This window comes from Artemia sp. Qi Xiang Cuo, chromosome 6 (assembly GCF_049724085.1).
Source record: "Artemia sp. Qi Xiang Cuo chromosome 6, ASM4972408v1, whole genome shotgun sequence".
NCBI classification, from domain to species: Eukaryota; Metazoa; Arthropoda; class Branchiopoda; order Anostraca; family Artemiidae; genus Artemia; species Artemia sp. Qi Xiang Cuo.
Window position 1 is genome coordinate 59631034 of NC_142799.1, and position 24821 is coordinate 59655854.

At 33.1% G+C, this 24821-nt stretch overlaps 1 protein-coding gene across 1 annotated transcript in view; it reads left to right on the forward strand.

The window, feature by feature from the left end:
* LOC148951465 (LLGL scribble cell polarity complex component 2-like) overlaps positions 1 to 24821 on the forward strand; it is a 109062-nt gene that overhangs the window by 21747 nt on the left and 62494 nt on the right. The window contains exons 3-6 of the mRNA XM_089091117.1: positions 621 to 832; positions 3461 to 3688; positions 4893 to 5016; positions 22416 to 22627. Coding sequence (XP_088947243.1) covers positions 621 to 832; positions 3461 to 3688; positions 4893 to 5016; positions 22416 to 22627 — 776 coding nt within the window. The remainder of the gene's footprint in view (positions 1 to 620; positions 833 to 3460; positions 3689 to 4892; positions 5017 to 22415; positions 22628 to 24821) is intronic.

The following is a 24821-nucleotide window of genomic DNA, read 5'->3' on the forward strand; positions in this document are numbered from 1 at the left end:
TGGTTCCAATCTGACTCAATGTAAGTTTTTCTCATGAAGGTGGCTCGTATGTCAACTTTTATGTTTGTAGGTATGGGAAATGGTGATTAAGTAAACACTGTATTCACAGTGTGTGAAAGCTACGACTTGTTCAAAAGTGAACACGATTTTGAGTTATTTCCTGTCCCAAAATGCATAGAAATATTTTTTGGTTAGTCGTCGTCGATAACAAATCAAATATGCAAATAACAAACCAGGCATGTATAGAGAGGTGGGTGGGTGTTTGACTCGATATTCGTATGCAGTCGATAAAAGGTTGTTGACAGAGTATTGACTCTGTCAGCAACCTGTATCGAATCTGTAGGAAACAGCGTGGCTTGAAAAGCTTATCCTGCCCATCTGCCCCATGATTGCCCATCTGCCACATGATTGATAGTGCATTAACAGAACAATAATGCATATTAGTGTATTTTCATGCATATGGCTTGTGACACAGATTCAAGCTACATTTTCCTTGACGTACCTGCATGACCCCAGTGTTAGAGCCATGTTTTTTTTGCTAAGTTTGAGTTTTTGTCTCGCTGCCCATATTCTTTCGGCGTACCCATATTTCACATATTTTATTTTTGTTCCTTTTTTAGATTTAGCCGCCCTCATCATCCTTGCTGAGGAAGAATTGGTTGCTATTGATTTGTCCTCCGAAGGTTGGCCTGTCTTTAAAGTACCATACTTAGCGTCTCTCCACTCCAGTGCAGTTACGGATCAAGTTGTCGCAACAATATCCAATGATCTTCATACAAAGCTGGTCGAAGCTGGTGATAAACAACTTTCTTCATCGAAATTTTCATCAAAGGTTGGTCTTTTTTTATTTCTATTTATTGAAGAAAAATAGAGCCTAAAACGAAACGAAATACTAAAACATGAAATGGGGATAATATAAAATGACTCCGCCCATTTTATTCAGTAATTTAAATAGAAAAGACAACTATAAAAACTATAGCGCATTTAATTCAATAGCATGATTTCTTTCGGGCGTACAGTCCATGAAATTAAGTTGTACAGTTTTTGAGTCGATATGAATACCCTCGAGTGCAGTTATAGCCCAAGTTGTGGTGACGACCGTAAAATCTTCATGCAAAGCTGGTTAAAGTTGGTGACAAACAACTTTCTGCTTCCAAATTCTCATCAAGTGTTTGCCTTTTTATTTTAACCCCTGGAAGTTTTACTATAAAAAAAGATAAGGGTGGTGTAAAAAAAAAACTAATAAAGAAAAGAGGGAGATAATACAGAGAAAAACTGTAAAGTGACTTACACACCAGTTAGTATATTCATTAATTGTAATGGATGCTAGTTAAATCATGCAGATGAACTAAATGCATTTGATTAATTCTCTCTTCGTCTTATAAGAAAAGACTAGCATAGACTCTAAAATCAAAGAAAGTACCAAAAATTTGGTAGATAGTGAACAAAAAACACCTTTAAAAGAGATAGCAGTCATAACTAGGGCCCGACCGATATTATCGGGCCGATATGAGGGTTAGTGTCATTATCAGATATCGGCAAAAAATATTGGTTATTGGCCAATATATATATATATATATATATATATATATATATATATATATATATATATATATATATATATATATATATATATATATATATATATATATATATATATATATATATATATATATATATATATATATATAACATATATATATCTTTTGTTATGCTCAACTTGTTTGAAAGATGGCACCAGATTTCCTCAGGTGATTTTGCTTCTCCTCTCCTTGGGGGCGGAGCCGCCAGCTAAGTCTGACCATGGTGGAGAGAGCAGCACAAATGAGTCAAATGAAGTCAAAGTATATTTATAGTCAATACTTGTTATCAATACACACCTGGTGCAGCAGTGTTCTAAATGTATGGTGACTTCGAGAATGTACATCTACCAAAACAACGAAAAAGAATACAATAAACCATACATTTCTTTTTAATGAATGTTCACTTGAGTGGGTGAAATATCCAAGATTCAATCGGTTAAAACGATGATATCCAGTCAGGGGGGTGCAGCTAATGGGGGAGGGGGGGGTCTAAGGTGTCGCCTCCGTGTGTTAACACCTTGGAAAATTTACCTATTTACCTTGGAAATTTAGCTTGTGTGTCCTTATTTGGCGACAATTTTGTCGACAAATTCTTTAAATTTCTCCTCCAAACTTAAAACTCTGACTGCACCCTTGTATCCAGTGTGCCTAGCGGTAACTCGTTAGTAAGAGACCATATCATATGAATGTAAAGTTTGCACATTAATCTGTGAATGATTAAAATTCAAAGTCCCGCTATTGAAATTTGGATTTTGAATAATCAATTTAAATAAATATCTTACGCTTCTTTCAATCAGATTTTCACGTACAGTATTTTTGTTTATGTAGCTAAACCGGCTTCTTTGATTAATTTTTTTTTCTTATCTGTCACTTCCGCAAATATCCGCCATTTCGTTTGTGTGTTCAGAAGCTGTTGATCAGAAAAGGTAAAGAAAATTAAACAATTCTTGTAAATGGCCTAATTTTGGAATCCACTGTGAAATATTGATGCTGTTCTTTGGTGTGTAATAGACCAGGGACAAATATGTAAGTATGAATATGTGCAGAGAATGGGGGGTTTTAAACTTTAGGTAAGTTTTTTTTTCTCCTGAGGGAAATTTATCGGCAAATTATATCGGTATCGTATCGGTACGATTCAGATGTATCGGTATCGGTATCGGACCCCAAAAATCCATATCTGTCGGGCCCTAGTCATAACATGTAACAGATGGTGATTAAATGGCATAGATGAATAAAATAAATTTGCTTAATTCTTTGTTTGGCTTATAAAATAAGATTAGCGTGGAGACTAAAAATCAAAGAAAACGCAAAAAAAGAAAAGTGGGAGATAATAAACAAGAAAAAAAACAAACGCACCGGATTATGACGGGCTCTAAAAAAATAGATAACTCGTCACTTTATAATTTTTCGTTACTTGGGCCTTAGATCCCAGGTAGGTAAAAAAATTAACTTCAATATTTGCTTGCCAGTGCGAAAAATAAGCTTGCCCGTCAGCCTGTCCTTGCCAATTTGCGGAAGATAAGCTAGTCTTTCCTTACATCAATTGAAGAGCGTTGGATGGGGATTTGAGTAATATTATTGTCCAATTCATGGCTTTCTGCAGTTGAGAAGAAATCTCTTCCTTTTTTTATTTTCTGCACCTATGCCTTAGGTCCAAGGTATGAACCCAGACATGCCAAAAATCTAATTTAAGTTTTGTTTGTCAGTTACTTGCATAATAGGCTAAACCCTTACTCAGTTGTAAAGTGCTCATTATTGAGACGTCGCTAGCCTATGTAGGCAGCCTGTAGGCAACTTTTATTAGAGATTAGGAATTTGTTTTCCCTGGTCCCTCACTTATTGTGTGTTTCGTTTTGGTGAAGTATATTTTTTTCTAGCCATGGCCAATAGATGGTGGTGAAACTGGTGAAGTTGATCAGCTAGAAGATCATTTAGTTTTAGTAACCGGACACGAAGACGGATCTGTACAATTGTGGGACATAACTACTACTGCATTGAAGCATATTCTGAAATACTCAACCTCTCCTCTATTTACTGGCGATGATTTTGAAGTTGGAGGTGAAGCTAATGATGATAATGAAGAAGAATGGCCTCCTTTCAGAAAGGTAATGTAGCACTTTTTAGTGTCTATAATTCGAGTGTTATTTGGAGGGTTTGCTTCTAACTGGAACAAGCTCATATTAGATATTTTCAGATTATTCTGTTGATTTATGATTGTATTTTTAAGAATATTCTAAAGTATTTCCGTAGATGTATAAAACATACTTTTAATCGATTTTAATAGCAACTGGGCTCCAGATCCATCTGGCTTCGTTTTTTTTTACATTTATGTGATTTTACTTGTGACGTCAAATGGGGGGAGGGGGGGGCACTTGTCCTCAACCCTCAGATTCTTTTATCCCCCCCCCTTCTCCCCTAAACTTTGAGAAAGTACCTTCTTATACGTTCTTTTAGCATTTTGATTAAAAAATGTTTTTTTGCCATTTTAATAAAAAAAAACACAGAATTTACCCCGCTTAGATTTCGAAAAATACATCCCCCCCCCACCCTCTAGTCTCCTTCAATTGACGCCACTGGCTTTTGCAAAAAGTAAGCCATACTTATTATTGTAAATTGGTCTGACAGTTGTTTACTGATGCTCTGGGATAGCAATTGAAGGGGGAACAACTGCCCCCCAACATTTTTTTCTGACCTTCCCTCCCAACTTTTGAAAATACCCTTTATTGATATTTTCATTGGAATAAATCTAAGAACAACAAAATTGCCCCTCCTAGATTTTTTAAAACAGATTCCCTCATCCCCCTATAGTTTCGTGAACTAGTACACCTACTACTCTTAGTGATCTTACATAAATATTACCAGAAATAGAGGATGTAACTTTACCGCTTAACTTTGGGGATCTTTATCTTGCAATTTTTTGTTATAGACTTAATTCACTTCGTTATTTTATTGTCCCACTTTATTAGTATTTTTTGATCTTCATAATATTTTTTCTTTAGTTTTTTTTCTAACTCTTGGAGAAACTTGTGTTTAAATCTTAAGTTTAAATACCAAATTTATTTAAATGTTACGTCTGATCTAATTTAAGCTGCTTAAAGCCCATTCACAATGAGATTTTATTAACACTGAGATTTGCCAGCACCAATTTAAGCCAATCAGAATTTTTCATAGGATTTTTTGGTTGGCTCAAGTCAGCGGTAGCTAAATTTCAGTGTTAGTAAAATCTCTTTGTGAATGGGCCTTTATGCATTTGCAGAAATTGTAATCAGCTCTTCTCGCTTATTATTTATTAATTCTTCTGGAGGTTAGAACATCCTTTTATTTGCTGATGATTTAGCAATTGTCCTTAATTCAGTCACTGGTATAAAGTGTCTATTGAATTTAACAGGTGAATTCCAAGATACTTTAGATAAACCCGGAAAAACCAGAAACTGTGATTGTTTCTGGTGATTGCTTGTGATTGTGATGTGATTGTGACACGTTGTACAAGAGAGAGAGAGAGAGATTTATTCTAAACCAACAAACAATTTAACATAAGTTTAGCGGCCACCCCAAGAAGTAAAAACTTGTCCAAGGGGGTGGCAAAAATACAATAACATAACAAAACAATAAAAAAACGAAAAAAATAAACTATCTTTATCACAGTCCCCAAACAGCACCACAAACCTTACACCTTAACATTTTCATTAAATTTACTATCATAATCGTAATCATCACCTCCAGGAGCCATAAATATTTACCAATATCATCATTTAAAAAAAAAAAAAAAAAAAAAAAAAAAAAAAACTAAAATTCATACTTAATAAAAAGCATCCCTTTAACATCGATCGGGCCGAAACAACCAGCGGAATATTAATCTCTACAGATGACCTAGTATCATAATCATGGACAGAAGATCTCAGGTTTGCCAAGCTATCAGAACACGGGAGGTTTATATCCTTCCGAATCCGAAAAATGAATAGAAGTGTGTGCAACTCCCGTAATCCGGAAGCTGGCAGAATCTTTACACGTTCATACGCGTTTCGTACTGAATCCCGGGGTTGTAGGCCATCTAACAGCCGAACAGCTTTGTTTTGCAGAACTCGTACTGCCCGAACAATAGAAGGAAATGTTCCAAGCCAAACGATATATATGGATGGATAAGGGAAAAATAAAGAAGACGCATAACAAAAGGAGGAAAAAAAATGCTTAAGTTTTCTCATTATACCCAGGTTATGAGACACGGTTTTACAAGGAAAAAGGTTTCTTATTCCGGCAAGAACTAAAAAAAATTGAAGTTTTCTTAGGACTTTAACGGATTTTCTTGCTGACATTTTTTAAATGAGGAAAAATATGTGTTTGTACTCCCACCTCTTTCGCCATGACAAGTCTTTACCACAAAACCGCCATGAGAGGGGAAACTCTTGCACCCCCCTGAAATAATTTATTTTTTCAAATTTACTACTATATCCCGTATGCTAATTTTCAGTTAATGTGTCCTTTTTGCTGTTTTGATGAACATATCCCCGCCTCTTCAAGGCTACTCCTTCGAGAGTGCCTAGCAAAAAGTATTATCATGGCCTACAAAAGCTATACTCATCAACCTTTACGCTCTTTTTATTATACCAAAACCTTTCTCAATTTGATTGTTTTTGCAGTAGTGGATTACTGTTGGATTTAAGGGGGTTAGAATAAGAATAGTAATTAAACTTTTCAAGGATTAATAAGTTGCCTTCAAAACAGTAAGTTTCCTTATTTTCATTAATGTTAAGAGTTTCTGGACGAGCTATCGAACATTTTAATTACAGATATTTTTATTATAAGCTAGGAATGTATATTATTTATGCATAGGAGAAAAGGAATATTTAATTTGAGTAATGGGAGCTAATAAGTATGGCAAAAGAAATATATGTCTTTTGATGGTGAATATGAGTTTTTCCATTCATAATGTCCAAAGACTTTAGTTGCTAGAATTAACTATAAAAGTGTAAGAATATGGCCTTTAATCATTGTATATATTATTTATTTATTTTATATATATATATATATATATATATATATATATATATATATATATATATATATATATATATATATATATATATATATATATATATATATATATATATATATATATATATATATATATATATATATATATATATATATATATTTTATTTAATAAACCACGCATTTAATATAATCTATTTAATCTTAAAATCCAAATATGACACGGAGGAAAGTCGAATAATGAGATTAAGAAAAAAGGAATAAATCTATTAGAGCTGAAGGTCAAATTTGCCAATGTTTTCATTCCACCTCCCTTTTCAGCTCTCTACATTTTTTTTCAGCTTCTACATTTTTTTTCAGCTTCTACATTTTTTTTTGCAGCTTCTACATTTTTTGTACAACGGTGACAGAGAAACTCTGCTTCACTGTCTTTTCGAATTTATTGTTTGACCTCCACAGCAAAAAGCAGCCTAACTTCTTCTGTTCGGTTCATCTGAGTTTCTCTTTCCAGAAGTCTAGTAGGTCGAAACATATCCATAAATTCTGAAATTTAAATGTCAGAAAATGAAAAGTCTTCTGAACGTCCCACTATCGACTGATTAACATAAAAATAAAATAGGGATTGCTGACAGGTGTCAACCAAAAGGCCCATAACCTTGAATGAAAATGAAGAAGATTGAAATGAATGTCCGTTTCAATTATCTACAGTTCCTCAGCTTTTTAATTTATTATTATACCTAAAAAAAAAAAAAAAAAAAAAATTATAATGAATAATTACTTATAGTTCTTGAATTCCCTTGACAGTTTATTGTAGCTTATGGAAAAAAGAAAGGAACAATGAAATAAATGCATTATGATGAAGGGTTTCTTTGAATCGTTGTGTTTTCTTAGCTTGTGTCCTTTTTAATTTAACTAATGCATGAACAGAACAAAAAGAAAGGTAAAAACACTAAATTAGTTTATGTGCTTTGTGAGCACAAAATAGGCAAAACACATAAAAATTGTTCAGAAACAAATCAAACAAGATTTATATATCATTATGCCTAAACTCTTCGTTTTGAGTCTTTTTTGGTTTTTGTCTTTGTAATTATCACTTGTATTAGTATCAATGCGTATTAAAAAGTGATAAAAGTGTAAAATCCATTTTGTCTCTAAAAACATAACCACCGTTATTTAGCAGAAACATAATATAAAAAAATATAAAAAAATATTTTTATAAATAATCTAAAATGATTATAAAAAAAAGAAATATAAATTAAATAAATAAATTCAGTTTGCATTAATGATAATTATAAAAAAAAAATATGTTAATTATAAAAAAAATAAATAAATTCCAGTTCTTCTTGTTTTTTTTTTTTGTCTTTTCTATTAATTTTGCTTTACCTTGGGCTGAAGGTACAGCAACCCCATATGTCAAAGGAGCAAATTGACCCACAAAAGAACCCCTTTCATTGAAATAGGTTTAATTATGCACATTTTTAGAAGCTAGTGTATGTTCTGTTTACTAACCTATACCTAAATATTTTATGTTCAATATAAAGTAATTTTTAAAAGAGAAGAATCTACCAACCTTCAGAATATTTCAGGTTGGAATCGAAGAATTTAATACCATCTTTTAATCTAGAACTCTAGAATTTAATATCTATTAATATCTATAATATATATATATATATATATATATATATATATATATATATATATATATATATATATATATATATATATATATATATATATATATATATATATATATATATATATATATATATATATATATATATATATATATATATATATATATATATATATATATATATATATATATATATTTATATATATATATAATATCTATGCAAATCTAGATTGTGATAAGTTCAAGTCAAGCTTGTTTTGAGTGTTTCTAGTTCTGTTGGACGACGCTGACCTGTCAGTGAAATTAGTTTTTATGGTTCATATTATACATAGGGCGAAATACTGAAGCTTCTTCCCTTCCTAGTTTTGCATTGTATTTTCATTAAGAGATGATGCGCTGATAAAAATTAGGTGTTGTTACATCTGTATCTGATTCCTTTGTTTGGGGGTATTTAAAATATATCTTATATTAGCCGCTCATGTTATAGGATAACACCTATCTTTCGGTTCTTTTCTTTAACTGTTCAAATTTGTATATGTATCTTGTATTTTTTATTTATTTCTTTTTCCTTAGGAAGTTAATTAAAGACATGATTGATAGCTGTGCTTGCTTTTGCAGTGGACTATTTGACCTAAATCTGAAAATAAGCCAGGCATAAATAAGCTACCGGCTAAGAAATCATATATCTTAATTTTATCCTGACAGTGAAAAGAGCGAATAGTATGAAGATAATAAAAATTAATGCAAATGTACCAATACTCACGAAAATAGGGGTGGGAGCGTGGCTTTAAATTCACAACTAGTACACCTTCTTTTTACCCCGATTAGTACTCCTTGAGTAAAGCTCAGTGTGTTGCAGTCTGAAAAAAATGGCCCTGTGGCCACATGCAGGCCTCTAGTGCCCACACTATGGCCTGTTAATACGTCAATACATTGAATATTGTCTGCTGCTGTATGTTGAATTGCATTACATGATGTAGCCAAGGTCGTAACCAAAGGGGGGGGGGGTTGAACCCCCCACGAAATGTTTGTCTGACTCGTAAAAACATAAAAAAAAGTAATATAAACAAATTTTGTATGCTTTTTTTGTTTTTTTTTTGTGTAACCAGACCCCCCCCCCTCCCCCGAAATTTTTTTGGAGTAAAGCCTCTCCGAAAAAAAAAAATCCTGGGTACGGCCTTCGATTTGACGTTCCAATCAGTGAAATTTTTATTATGATTCTGGGTGCTGTGGGCAATGGGAGCGAAGGCGAAATGGGCAATGAAGGTCCAGTTTATTAAAAGTAAATTAAAAGGAGATTTTTTAGTACGGAGTTTTAGCTAGCTCTAATTTGAGCCAATATGATCTTTATAGAATTTTCTGATTGGTTGATGCCAATCAGAAGGTTACGAAAAATTCTGATTGGCTCTAGCTGAACCTTGGTGTTAGCAAGATCTCACCTTGTAAGAATTATCATTTTTATAAGAATAATAATAATAAAAAAGACCTCTTAAAAATGTAGTAGCACTTCATCATCTTCAGCATCTGTTGAATGTTTTTTTCGGCTGGGGGGTAATTTCACTTCTAAACAGAAGTTTTTAGGGGAATTTAATTTTGAAGTGCATTTGCTAATAGAACCAGAAACCTGTCACGACTCTCACTATGTGTCTAGGTCACAAAATATGCAAAACCAAAACACTTTTGAAGCTTTCACAACCTCGAGAATAGACTTTGTTGATTTTGTCTGTAGAAAGACACTATTTAAAAAAATGACAATTTAGACATACCATAGTAGAACGGAAAACCCATATTTTGTGAAAGGTATCTAGGTATTTTTGAACATTCTTATTGAACATTTTGAACATTTTGAACATTATTTTTTGAACATTCTTATACATTGGTTTGCAGTATGTTGCGTAATAATAATCGCAATTTTGTAATTATTGCTATGTATTTTCGATTTAGCATTGAATAAAATTAAAACAGATGCTGCCATCTGAATTCTTATTCATGACAACCATAATAAAAACAGAATCTTAAAACAATAGCCCTATAAGTCTTGTAATAGTTACGAAGTATCTTTTTTTCGTGATTGTAACTAAGGGATTTTATGCTTTGATAAAGCAAGCTTTATTAATATAGAAAATTTTATCCATTTAATGGTGATTGAATAATAGAAGCCGCTTTAGTGTAATAAGATTAACCCATATCTTCAAATTAATGAGGCTAGCGTATCAGGTTAAGGGACAAATCGGGAACAAAGTACGAAGAAAATCAGGTGAAGGGACAAATCGGGAACAAAGTACGAAGAAAATCAGGTGAAGGGACAAATCGAGAACAAAGTACGAGGAAAATCAGATGAAGGGGCAAATCGGGAACAAACTACGAAGAAAATCTGGTGAAGGGACAAATCGCGAACAAAGTACGAGGAAAATCAAGTGAAGGGGCAAATAGGGAACAAAGTACTAAGAAAATCAGGTGAAGGGACAAATCGGGAACAGAGTACGAAGAAAATTCAGGTGAACGGACAAATCAGGAACAAAGTACGAAGAAAAAATACTACGGAATTCTTAAAATAATTACTTGTTAAGGATGTTCAGTTTTAAATGCTTAATCAAAGTGAATCAGCATAATAAATCATCAATTTTGAGTAATCATAGCGAACGATTTCGTAACGGATCAGTAGTCTCCTTTAACAAAGCATGCTTTTTTTGTTCTTCCAAGTTTTTATCGTTTAAACCACCATAGAAAACCATCATGGGGGCATGCAGGTGAATTTTAGGGCAAAGAGCAGGGAGTGCGGGGAATATGATAAGTTTCTCTTTTCGGAAAAAAGAGAGCCGCCCAACAAAGGGGGAGGGGGGGTCCCTGTATTCTATTTGCACAGACATGCAGAACTTTATAAATGTTTAAATACATCTACAAATTAAAATTGAGAAATAATTTCTAATGAAAAAACCTCCTCATGCAGTTATGTAATTTTTGTCAGTGGCCGGCATCAAATTAAGAAAAGGAAACTAAAGGTGGGTGAAACATGAACACTAAAGAAGCAAAAAACGTAGAACATAATATTTTATGTTCTATACACTATTTTGAACGATACCACTTTCCAGGACCATATTCAGGGGGGGGGGGGGTATCCGGGTGTATACCCACCCCTAGATTTTGAAAAAATACCTTTTTTGGGATACTGTCATTGAAAAACGCCTTTAATGTTATTTTTATTGCAAAAATTAAAAAAATTACCCCTCGCCCCCTACATTTTGAAAATATGTTTTGCCCCTTCTAAATTTTAATGAACAGGCACCACTGCACTGGACTAGAGATTTATCAGATCAAGACGTTACCAGAGGATTTATGTTCTACGTATCACATGGTAGCACATTTAAGAAGGTAACTAAAGGTGGGTGAAACATGAGCACTAGATAAGCAAAAAACGTAGAACATAAGAAGGTGTAATTTTAATTTGAAGTCGTAGTTGTCGTTGGGAATCGACAGCTATTAATAGAGGTTTCGATACTTCGGTTAGTACCGTCAGTGGGTCACGTTAATCTTGGTGGTTGGTGTCCCGCAATATCAACAAGAGTTTTGGTACTGCTAAATTATGCTCACCTCGCCAACAGCAAAGTTTGTGACAGCAAGGCGTATGGGAAGAGTTGAAGTTATATTATGAAGCTTAAGATGACTTGAAACTTCACTGCCTGTTGCACATCTTTGTCCAAACCCAAAGATTTAAATCCAAAGAAGACAAAACTGTATCCAATGCTGAACCTCCTCTGAGAACCTGGATTCCTTATATCAATCTGACAGGTAGTCAAACCTGTGACAGGTAGTAAAACTTACTAATAGCAATCTAGAGCAAGTAGAGCAAGAAGACTGTGTACTGGTCTATTTAATTTTATCCTGTTGAATGAAAGTGGCAGGATCGTATCCAGGATTTTTGTCGGGGGGGGGGGGGAGCAAAAAAGCTTTAAAAACGCAATGAAAGTTTGCTTACATGTATTTTTGTTACTTTTCTACGAGTTGGCCAAACATTTTTCATATGGGATTGAAACCGGGCACCCACCCCCCTGAATATGGCCCTGGAAAGTGGTATCGTTCAAAATAGTGTATTTCGCAAACGTCCAATTTTAAGAACTTTATGGTATACTTCATAAGCATTATCAAAATAACTTGAGCTATTCTGTTTATGGCACGTCATTTTGATGTCGGAAAACTCTCTTACTTTCTGAATTTTTGCAGACGATAAGCGTTGACATATTTTACTAATTAATTTTGATTATCTATTATCATGATTCAGTGTGGCAGAATTGACGAATACATACCCTTAAAAACTTCCTTATTATGTAATTAACCAAAAGAAAATCTTAGAAGTTCATGGTTTTCAGGTGTGACCCAAGTCCAGATTGGCCTAGGGGTATGTAATGTCCTTGTTTATTTCGACCTCTTCGGTGATTTAAGGAGCAAATGAAGGCAGTAGATTCAGTAAAATACTAATCACGAAAAGTTCTGATTTATTGATATTGTTTGAAATGTGAAAAGTTAAAATTCGTTTTTTTCTGGAAACGTATAGTAGCTCGTCAGAGGACGTCATCAAATTCTCGAGTAGGGACAGGGGCATATTTGTTGCTTTTTTTTTCCAATGAAAACACCAAAAAGTTATTTTCAATGAAACTACGCCCCTCCCTCAAAAGGTGTTTTTTTTATCTAGGGCTTGCTCCCTCTCCCCCCAATTGACGCCACTGCCTGATAAAGGTGCTTTTACACACTGAACGATTTTGTAAAATTTCAGAACTGGAATATAACTTTCCAAATATAGATAATTCTTTACATAAATTCAAGATCGTGTTTGGAAAACACAATGGTTTAGTTTTATTTTTAGCACGCACCAAATGTATTTACCTTTTTGTAATGCTGTTTGCAATGCTGTTTGCAATATTTTTTAAAATTGCAAAATTAAACTTTAGCTTTCTGGACATGCATGATATACTTCTTATTTTGTAATTTGAATGTTTTATGCTACAAATTGATTTATCTCAATAAACAGATTACCGAAAAAGACGATATGGAAGATACGTTGCTGGTTTTGATAATACTTGCCTAAGTCAAAGATTTTGTTTTACTTTATGTCGAAGCATTCATTTTAGTAGGTATTTAATCAAATTCGCGTTTGATAGGTGATCAGTGAAGAATTCAAGAACTCTTCACAAATCTACATTGTAAAATCCAGTCAACCACTTTGCTCCAGAAAATGACTTTGTTTCAAGATTTTTGTTTTATTTTTTATAAACTTAAGTTCAAAGTCTTTGTCGCTTTTTTAATTACTTAATAAATGTAAAATATAAAAAAGTCAACCAATTGCCTTGATCCAATAAATGGGTCATTGATTTGAACTCATTTATTGGCCTTCTTTCAATTTTTTTTGTTTCTTTTTTTTCAGCTGCGATTAAGTTTGGGACTTCGCCTTTAAAAATCTTGGCACTCAAGACTGGCTCGAAGATAATAGAGTGCTTTTACGCTTCGAAGCTTATGAGCATGCTGGCTGTTTTTGCCTTGATTTTCTATTTTGCTTTTCATTTGCCCGCCCAAACCCTTTAAAGAATTATATACAACTGTAATTGGAAAAGTTGAACAATTATCTTTCTAATTAATTTATGTAGAGAAATACTTCATCCTTTTATACCCTCAAATTTATAAATTGATTTTATGAATTAGAATGAATTAGCTTTTGAAGTACGAAGGACATCAAAATAAAAGTATTTTTTCGTCCCCGGACCCGTTTTATGGCTATTCATACCTGAAAACCGCGATTTTATAAACTTTTGCGTTGATTGTCTCAAAATTACAAAGGTTTTAGGGTAGTACCGAATTTTGTCAGTGTTGCCTTGTTGAACAGTGAAAATCAATAAGCAGAACTAATTAGTTAGATTTGACAATACTTTTCGTCTGTAAAAATTTGAACTTTAAGAATATGCTGATTCCCAAGTACAATTATGCCTTCAAAGTAAAGCTGCGTCTTCTTATGTGGTTTGGTGCCATGTGTTTTTTCCTTTTTTTGCTAATTTTTCGCCTAGGTTTTCTCTTTTTAATCTGCTGCCAGCTGCTACCAAAAACTGCATAACTGCATATGGAGGTCGTTCTAACTAAAGATTATTTGTCCCAGTTTTTCTTCTTCTAATTTTTCAGATATACGGTTGTACGTTTCTATTTAATTAATTCAGGCTGTCTGATTTCATTTCCACTGACTTTGGTAATTCATGCTAACACGAGTGTGGCAATATAAGCATTGGTATGTTTTTTTTTTTGTGGAGCTGGTTCGAATCCTGTTATTACCAATTTTGAGTCCTGATGTGGGACGGAAGTCAGTTGTGTGACTGCAGACTCGCCTGCCTGGGGTGTGGAGGCCATGGGCCTTTGAGCCTTGATTGTTTTGCGCCCGTCCCTCCACAAATTGCGAATAAGCATTGATAACATTCGTAGCATTTGTCTTCTGTATAAGCATTCAAACCGCTTTATTTTATGCTAGCACAGACGAGCATTTATATTCTATACAAGTTAGCTATATTTTTTTCTATAAATTTTAGCTACTGTAAAACGGAGGGGCGTTTTCATTAAAATCCGAAGTGCCAATTTTTCTTCCACTGTAAGAAGCATTTTGAAATTATTTTGTGTGTACTTTAGCTGTTAACTATAATAAGTAATAGGTAATTTCTTTGTGCACCTATGAAAACAAGTATAAAATTAACCTTGAACTACTCCATAATTATAAGCTTTAGTTTACAGGCACTAGGTTCCAGTTGCTTTAGTTGACATTTTGATTACTCCTAATTAAAGACCCAGAATACAGAAAGCTAAGGTCTTTCTGTCAGCTGAAGAATGAGCTGTAATTTTATTTATAATAAGGTTCAAACATTATTAAACAAATTCACACAAACAATAAATAAGCAATATTCCAAAAATGGTAATGTTCAAATGATGGTAGATCAAAAGCATGGATTAAAATAAATATCGTACCAGAGAGCCAAAAACATTTTTTTTCGTGTTGTTGGCCACTCCGTGTGTGGCTTAACCTAGATAATAATTATCATCTTGCTTAAGCCCGACAAAGAGTGGCCAATCAAAAGGATTTTCCGGAAGGAAGAGGATGGGCTTTGTCCCGTGTCCCTTTCGAAATGTCGAACTATTTATCATTTCCCCTATACTTTCGATAGTTTTGTGTATATTTTATTCACAACTTAGACAGTTAGTAAACCTGAGCAAGTCACCAGTCCTGTGATGTCTCTGGCAACTTCCTCGTGTTCAGTTATATTAATCGACATATAAAATGCTATAAATTTTGCTCTAAAGATAAAAGCCAGGTTAAAATATTAGTGTCGTTCTGACCGTTTTCTGCAGAACTACTATGGTATTTCAAAGGGTGGTATATGTTTTTTTTTATTTTTTTTCTTCAAATACAATTTTGTGTAACACATCTGAAACTATAGCACACATGATCGGTTGCTCCAATTTGTTCTTGAAGGACTCACTTATGGCTGAAAATGTTTCGATGTTTTTTGGTTATATAAAAATTTTATTTTGACGATTATTCGACTAACAAAATAATGAAGACAGAATTCAAATATGAAAGCTTTTGCTCTCATTCTTTTTTGTAATTTTTTTTTGAAGTGTCCATCTAGTGTGTCTCTGTAAAAGAAACATTATATTCTAATTATACGCGTTGCCAAACAATTTGGAAACTGTTATTTTTCTGCTCTGTTCTACAAAATTTCATTTTAATCTATGCTTTTAAACTACCATCGGTTGAATAGTATTCTTGATATATTGTTTAATAACTCTTTTACCAATTTATTCAATAATATTTTAAACTTTGTATCGTTATAAAGATGTAAAGTTACTACTCATTTAATAGTTGACAAAATAGCTTGTTCCTTCTCTTTGTTCTTTAATTAGGTGTAATCAAAATTTCAATCATAGTAATTGGAACCTATTGCCTATAAACTAGGTTATGCAATCATGAAATACTTCTATGCTTGTTTTCATTGGTACAGAAAGCTCTGACTCTTGGGAAGATCCCACGTTCCAAGTTGGGGAGGCGGTGGTGTCAAAATGCGAAAATTCTATTTTACACCACTATGTCTTAGACTTTTTTTTTACGAAGCGGGGGGGGGTCTTCGGACCAACACTGGGGGGGGGGGGTATCTTTTACCACCGTCCCCTAAATTTCTCGTCAAACGAGACTTAGTTTTCTTCAGGGGTCATGAATGAAGTGTGTGAATTGCTCCGATGGTGCTGTGTAAATTTTAAATGTTTATCTTGTACCGGTGATGTAAAGTCAAGCTTAACAGAAAGTCAGCTAGGTGAAATTTTCTTTTCGTCCGTCAAGCTTCAGTGAAGCGAACATGGAAGCAAAAAAACATTTATAAGCCTATATCTGATGGTAACAAAACTAATGACAATTTGTAGTACAGCGCGAAGTATGACAGTCATTTTTTTACAAAGGGTTTGGGGGAAGGGAAGGGGTGTGTGTGTTTACGCCCTTTGAGCTATATAAAGATTACGCTTTAGCCATAAATAACCAAAACTATTTGTTGTTAACCCTTAAATGATGTACATTTACGTCGTTCTCCTAGTACAACGGTTCGGATTGAGAGGTTATAGCTTATAAAATTGACGTTTACATTTTCTATTCTTTTAAAACAATTGCTTCCATTCTAGGTTGAAAAGTAAAATTGGTTTCTTCTTTTCCAAAATCAGCATATTTGTTTGACGATAATTCTTTTTATTATGCTTTAAAACCTAGGATAGCTTAAAGGAATCAATTTCACAGGGACTTGAAAGTTTTCATATCTAGTTTTTACTGTTTTTTTGCTATGGTTTCATTTAGGTCTTCATTAGTCTATTTGAAAATAAGTCCCGGGAACAATTTGAGTTTGAATTTTGTACCTAATAATGTAGAATATGAAACAGATGTTGAATATTGATAAATAAAATCTAACGAAGAAAAATCTAAGCTGCTTTATAAGCAATTGTCAAAAGTACAACTGAAAGATTTTGTTTAAGTAAAAAAGAAACAAAAAGCTATTTAAGTGTACAGAACGTTCCACTAAGTGGGAGGCTGGAGGGGGAGAGCTAGAAACATCGTTGCCTTAGCTGAGTTCATACTTCTTAGGTTGCTATTACTAAAACACCAGTACCTTATTTTAAAAAAAGGCTTTCCTGCAAATATGTCGTAAACTTTTGGAGAAAAAATTTCAAACTTTTCTTTCAGAAATTCAATAATTGTCTCGTAAATACGAGCATTTAGTATAATGTTTTTACAAAAAAGAACTTTTATTGTTGAACAACATTGAACAGCATTTGTTAAATTAGAATTTCTTAATAGTAGTCATTAGAAGTTCCAGATCTAACTTCCTAATAGCTCTTATTTTTCTGGCATGCAGTGAATTTGCCGAATTTTTTTTAACATAAATCTTTTGCATATCAGAATGTAGTATATTAGATTTCTAATTGTAGTTTCGAAACTACTCGTGTATAATTTTAAATCCCACCCCGTCTCTCTCTTTTTTTCTCTCTGATCCGTCCCTCTTTTTGTTTCTCATCTTTCTTTTTCTCTTTCTTTCTGTTCTTCTGGCTGTTCTTCATTTTGTCCGTCTTGGTTATGTGTTTGTTTGTTGGTTTGGTATTCACTGCTCAGTCCTACTCTAGACCAGAGCCTCTTAGACCTATTTCTTTAGAACCGAGCCTGTTATAAGTGGGGGGTTTTGGACAGACGAGGATTTTGCCAGTATATTCGTGAATAAACAACGATTAAGAAATCGTTTTCTTAATTTAGTTCATACTTCTTAAATTGTTATTACTAAAACACTAGTACCTTATTAAAAAAAGGCTTTCCTGTTAGCAACTCTGGAGTTATGTCATAAACTTTAGGAGAAATTTTTTTAACCTTTTCTTTGAGAAATTCAGAAATTATCTCGTAAATACGAGTATATAGTATAATGCTTTTACAAAAAAAAAGAACTTTTATTGTTTAAAAATATTCAACAACATTTACTTGAATTAGTATCTCTTAATTATATTCATTAAAAAGTTCCAGATCTAACTTTCTAATAACTTTTATTTTTCAGGCATGCAGTGAAATTTTAGAATATTTTTCAACACTAATCTATTACAATGTTATATATCTTATTTATAATTGTTGTTTTGAAACTTTTCTTGTGTATTTTCAGGTTTAGATTTAATAAAGACAACAAAAGGTACTGCCATCTGAAATTTGATTCTTGAACATCATTCATTTAATCATAATGCAATCAGAATTGTGAAACAAATCCTTTTGTTGTTGAAACACGTCGAAGCGCATTGGCTGAACTAAAATCCCTTAAACCTACTGACAAAAAAGTTCATAATTATACTTTTTAGTTTCCTTTATCTTTCATAAATGCGGTGAAATTAAAGAATTTTTGTAAAGTTTTTTTTTTAGTGTAATTCTTTCAAATATTGGTATACGGCAGGGAAGTACGCAGGGGGGGGGCTCCGCCCCCCCGAAATTTCAGGATTTTTTTTATTTTCCCATAGTTTTCTAATTTTTCTCACAGAATGATGGGTTTGAAGGATAAGCCCCCCCCCCCGAAACAAATTCCCGCGTACGTGCCTGGTATACGGTATATTTGATAATTAATCGTTATGTATATATTAGTGTTGTATAATTTAAAGTTTATATGAAGTAAACAAAAATAAAAAGCTGCTACTATCTGTATTCTGATTCGTGAAGACAATACAAATAATTATAATGCAATTAAAATTCTGAAAAAAAATTGTTTATCGAAATAAGTTGAACAGCATTTGTCAGACAAAAGTTCGGAACCGAACTTTCTAGTTTCTGTACCTTTCATAGATGTGGTGAAATTATAAGGTTTTGTTTAAATGTAAATCTGTCTTCTTTTAGAAATTAGTACACGATATAATTTAAACGAAGATATATTATTAAGGAACAAATTTCTTAATGTAGTGAAAAACAAAAACGTTTTAACACAAGAATAATAACAGAAGTCTGAATACTTTGACCACATCAGTAGCGGATCCAGGGGGCGTCCCCCCCTAGCGTAGTCTAAAGTAGTGTAATTTACTTAATTTACCCAAGTTTGCGTTAATAAAACTTGCTCCTAACGCAAGTTTATTGGATCAACCTATTTTGTCCCCCCCCCCCTCCTAAAATTTTTTTATTGTATCAACCTTTTTGGGACCCAACACCCCCCCACAAACCCCCCTCAAAAAACCAAAGGCTACACAATAAAACGAGAAACGAAAAAAAAAAAACTCACGTGTAAACCAAACCCAGTATGTCAAAGAACCAGAGGACAAATATTTACGTCTTGTTCATGTTGCGTAATTATTTGTGCTTTGTTTCCTTACCATGGTGTATATGGTTTAATTGTGTTTTTCTATATGCTATGTTTAAGCAATTTTTTTTTTTTTTCATTGATAAAGGCTTCTAGATGAGAAGCCGAACTGTTCAGACTTTTATCATTATTAAAGATTTTAACGCTGTGATTCCCACCATGGCACAAAGGCCCCCCCAGGAGGGAGGGGGGGGGGCAGGGCAATATTTTGGTGGGTCATGGGCAAGATATGCACCCTTCGGCTGACTATACTTTAGAGCCTTAATTTTGAAAAAAAAAACAAAATAAAAACATATTTATATGAATGGACTCACATTCAAATGCATTTAAAGAGTAAGAAAATACACGATAGTATTGCATTGATGTTATACACTGTATTAAAGGTGTTGTATTCAGCAATATTTTTCACTAGAATAAAATATGCCTAGAGATCGACCCAAAAAAATATACCAGATTAATAACCTTTTTAGCTTCCTTCAGGTGAATACACGTAAAATTTTGAATAACAAAATTCAAATATGACAGGGGGGGGGCATTAAGATTTCAGAAATGCCTAGGTGGAGTATGGTACAAAATCGGTTGGAAACCACTAGTTTAAAGAGTTTACTTTTTTATTTTTCATCTTCTTTTTAAGAAATTTTAGCCGTTATTAAAACTTTATGTTTATTTGTAAATGGAAAGGTAGTGTGGTCTAAGAAATTATTTCGCATACGGTATTTCGGATAGTTGATCGTTATTTCGACATTTATGTTGCCTAATTTCGAATTTATATTAAAAAAATAAAGAACAAATCAAAAGCTACTGCCATCTGAATTCTGATCCGTGAAAATCATATATGCAATCAGAATTAAAAAAAAGTATCTTGTTGTTGAAATATGTTGAGCAGTAGTTGTCGAACTTAAATCCCTTAAACGTAGCCTTTTGGCCAAAAAGTTCCAAAACAAAGATTCTAATTCCTTTTAGCTTTCATGCATGCGGTGAAATTATTGTCTTTTTTCTTTTTTTTTCAAATATATCCTTCTTTTCATAACAACAAGAAAAAGAAACTGCTTTTAATATTGGAGATATCTGTGGTGGCATAACTTGTTTTTTTGTCTTATTCTTACTTGTGTCACTTTATAAAAGCAGCTGTCAGCTAATGAAAGTATATCTTCCTTTCCATTAACTCTTTATTCGAATAAAAAGAAAGGAACATTTTATTAAGATCCTGTTCTTTTACGACATTGCAAAGAAAAGAAATTGGGACCTTTCATTTGTAATATTACTTATAATATTAGCTTATAATATAACATACTTTCTTTTTGCATAAACGATAATAGTTTGATTGCCTTTATTGCAAAAATCACAAAACTTTTTTAGTACTTTTCTTGTGGAGGGAACTTGAACTCTCACTCTCTCAGGGTATGAACAAAGATTAGAGAGAACCAGATAAATTTGAATTTTGTTCTAAATTATAAATTCTAAATACAAAGAAGAACAATTCCCATAAGGTATTGCCCGCAAAGCACCATAATAAAGAAAAGAAAAAAAAATAAGAATAGAAAAAAAAAATCAATAAAAAAGAAAGAAAACAAAAGAAAAAAATAAGAAGAAGAAAAAAAGACAATAAAAAAAGGGCAGACGATTAAAACCAGTACCAGTGACTTAACCGTTGAAAGCCCAAAAGGATTTTTTTTTTTTTTTTTTTTTATGCCTAGGTTTTATAAGCTGATTAATGTTATTTTTGGGACGCTTAATCGGTTAATGAAATAAGTTTTTCTCTATCAACTACACTTCTGAAACAAAGCACTATCATCCACAATTAAGTTTACTGAAAATCACGGTACATCAGTAATGTAGAATTATAAATTTAACTAGTTCCTATATTGTTATCTATTTGTAATATGTTTTTCTAATGTGTTTTTGGAATACTGAATCCAAATATGAAATATATTTTCCGCATCAGCTATGCTTTTGAAATATAGCAATATTATCCACTATTATGGTTTAAGAATGGTTTAAAATTAATAGTTGGTTTTTAATTTTATATATCTTGAAAATTTGAGCTCCTAGCTAAAAACTAATTTCATATATGAATTCAGTTTATTAAGTATATATACTGTCAGTACTAAAAGCCGTGGCACCAAAACCACTGTTGTTCAGTATCTTTGATATAATAAATGATCTCAGGTCTTGTCATGCTCACTGTAGGACCCCCTCCCCCTAACGCTGTATCTGGTTCCAATCTGACTAAATGTAAGTTTTTCTCATGAAGGTGGCTCGTATGTCAACTTTTATGTTTGTAGGTATGGGAAATGGTGATTAAGTAAACACTGTATTCACAGTGTGTGAAAGCTACGACTTGTTCAAAAGTGAACACGATTTTGAGTTATTTCCTGTCCCAAAATGCATAGAAATATTTTTTGGTTAGTCGTCGTCGATAACAAATCAAATATGCAAATAACAAACCAGGCATGTATAGAGAGGTGGGTGGGTGTTTGACTCGATATTCGTATGCAGTCGATAAAAGGTTGTTGACAGAGTATTGACTCTGTCAGCAACCTGTATCGAATCTGTAGGAAACAGCGTGGCTTGAAAAGCTTATCCTGCCCATCTGCCCCATGATTGCCCATCTGCCCCATGATTGATAGTGCATTAACAGAACAATAATGCATATTAGTGTATTTTCATGCATATGGCTTGTGACACAGATTCAAGCTACATTTTCCTTGACGTACCTGCATGACCCCAGTGTTAGAGCCATGTTTTTTTTGCTAAGTTTGAGTTTTTGTCTCGCTGCCCATATTCTTTCGGCGTACCCATATTTCACATATTTTATTTTTGTTCCTTTTTTAGATTTAGCCGCCCTCATCATCCTTGCTGAGGAAGAATTGGTTGCTATTGATTTGTCCTCCGAAGGTTGGCCTGTCTTTAAAGTACCATACTTAGCGTCTCTCCACTCCAGTGCAGTTACGGATCAAGTTGTCGCAACAATATCCAATGATCTTCATACAAAGCTGGTCGAAGCTGGTGATAAACAACTTTCTTCATCGAAATTTTCATCAAAGGTTGGTCTTTTTTTATTTCTATTTATTGAAGAAAAATAGAGCCTAAAACGAAACGAAATACTAAAACATGAAATGGGGATAATATAAAATGACTCCGCCCATTTTATTCAGTAATTTAAATAGAAAAGACAACTATAAAAACTATAGCGCATTTAATTCAATAGCATGATTTCTTTCGGGCGTACAGTCCATGAAATTAAGTTGTACAGTTTTTGAGTCGATATGAATACCCTCGAGTGCAGTTATAGCCCAAGTTGTGGTGACGACCGTAAAATCTTCATGCAAAGCTGGTTAAAGTTGGTGACAAACAACTTTCTGCTTCCAAATTCTCATCAAGTGTTTGCCTTTTTATTTTAACCCTTGGAAGTTTTACTATAAAAAAAGATAAGGGTGGTGTAAAAAAAAAACTAATAAAGAAAAGAGGGAGATAATACAGAGAAAAACTGTAAAGTGACTTACACACCAGTTAGTATTCATTAATTGTAATGGATGCTAGTTAAATCATGCAGATGAACTAAATGCATTTGATTAATTCTCTCTTCGTCTTATAAGAAAAGACTAGCATAGACTCTAAAATCAAAGAAAGTACCAAAAATTTGGTAGATAGTGAACAAAAAACACCTTTAAAAGAGATAGCAGTCATAACTAGGGCCCGACCGATATTATCGGGCCGATATGAGGGTTAGTGTCATTATCAGATATTGGAAAAAAATATTGGTTATTGGCCAATAATATATATATATATATATATATATATATATATATATATATATATATATATATATATATATATATATATATATATATATATATATATATATATATATATATATATATATATATATATATATATATATATATATATATATACATATATATATCTTTTGTTATGCTCAACTTGTTTGAAAGATGGCACCAGATTTCCTCAGGTGATTTTGCTTCTCCTCTCCTTGGGGGCGGAGCCGCCAGCTAAGTCTGACCATGGTGGAGAGAGCAGCACAAATGAGTCAAATGAAGTCAAAGTATATTTATAGTCAATACTTGTTATCAATACACACCTGGTGCAGCAGTGTTCTAAATGTATGGTGACTTCGAGAATGTACATCTACCAAAACAACGAAAAAGAATACAATAAACCATACATTTCTTTTTAATGAATGTTCACTTGAGTGGGTGAAATATCCAAGATTCAATCGGTTAAAACGATGATATCCAGTCAGGGGGGTGCAGCTAATGGGGGACGGGGGGTCTAAGGTGTCGCCTCCGTGTGTTAACACCTTGGAAAATTTACCTATGTACCTTGGAAATTTAGCTTGTGTGTCCTTATTTGGCGACAATTTTGTCGACAAATTCTTTAAATTTCTCCTCCAAACTTAAAACTCTGACTGCACTCGTGTATCCAGTGTGCCTAGCGGTAACTCGTTAGTAAGAGACCATATCTTATGAATGTAAAGTGAACTTTCACATTAATATTTGAATGATTAAAATTCTAAGTCCCACTATTGAAATTTGGACTTTGAGTAATCAATTTAAATAAATATCTTACGCTTCTTTCAATCAGATTTTCACGTACAGTATTTCTGTTTATGTAACTAAACCGGTTTCTTTGATTAATTTTTTTTTCTTATTTGTCACTTCGCAAATATCTGCCATTTCTTTTGTGTGCTCAGAAGCTGCTGATCAGAAAAGGTAAAGAAAATCAAAAAATTCTTGTAAATGGCCTAATTTTGGAATCCACTGTGAATTATTGATGCTGTTCTTTGGTGTGTAATAGACCAGGGACAAACATGTAAGCATGAATATGTGCAGAGAATGGGGGGTTTTAAACTTTAGGTAAGTTTTTTTTTCTCCTGAGGGAAATTTATCGGCAAATTATATCGGTATCGTATAGGTACGATTCAGATGTATCGGTATCGGTATCGGACCCCAAAAATCCATATCTGTCGGGCCCTAGTCATAACATGTAACAGATGGTGATTAAATGGCATAGATGAATAAAATAAATTTGCTTAATTCTTTGTTTGGCTTATAAAATAAGATTAGCGTGGAGACTAAAAATCAAAGAAAACGCAAAAAAAGAAAAGTGGGAGATAATAAACAAGAAAAAAAACAAACGCACCGGATTATGACGGGCTCTAAAAAAATAGATAACTCGTCACTTTATAATTTTTCGTTACTTGGGCCTTAGATCCCA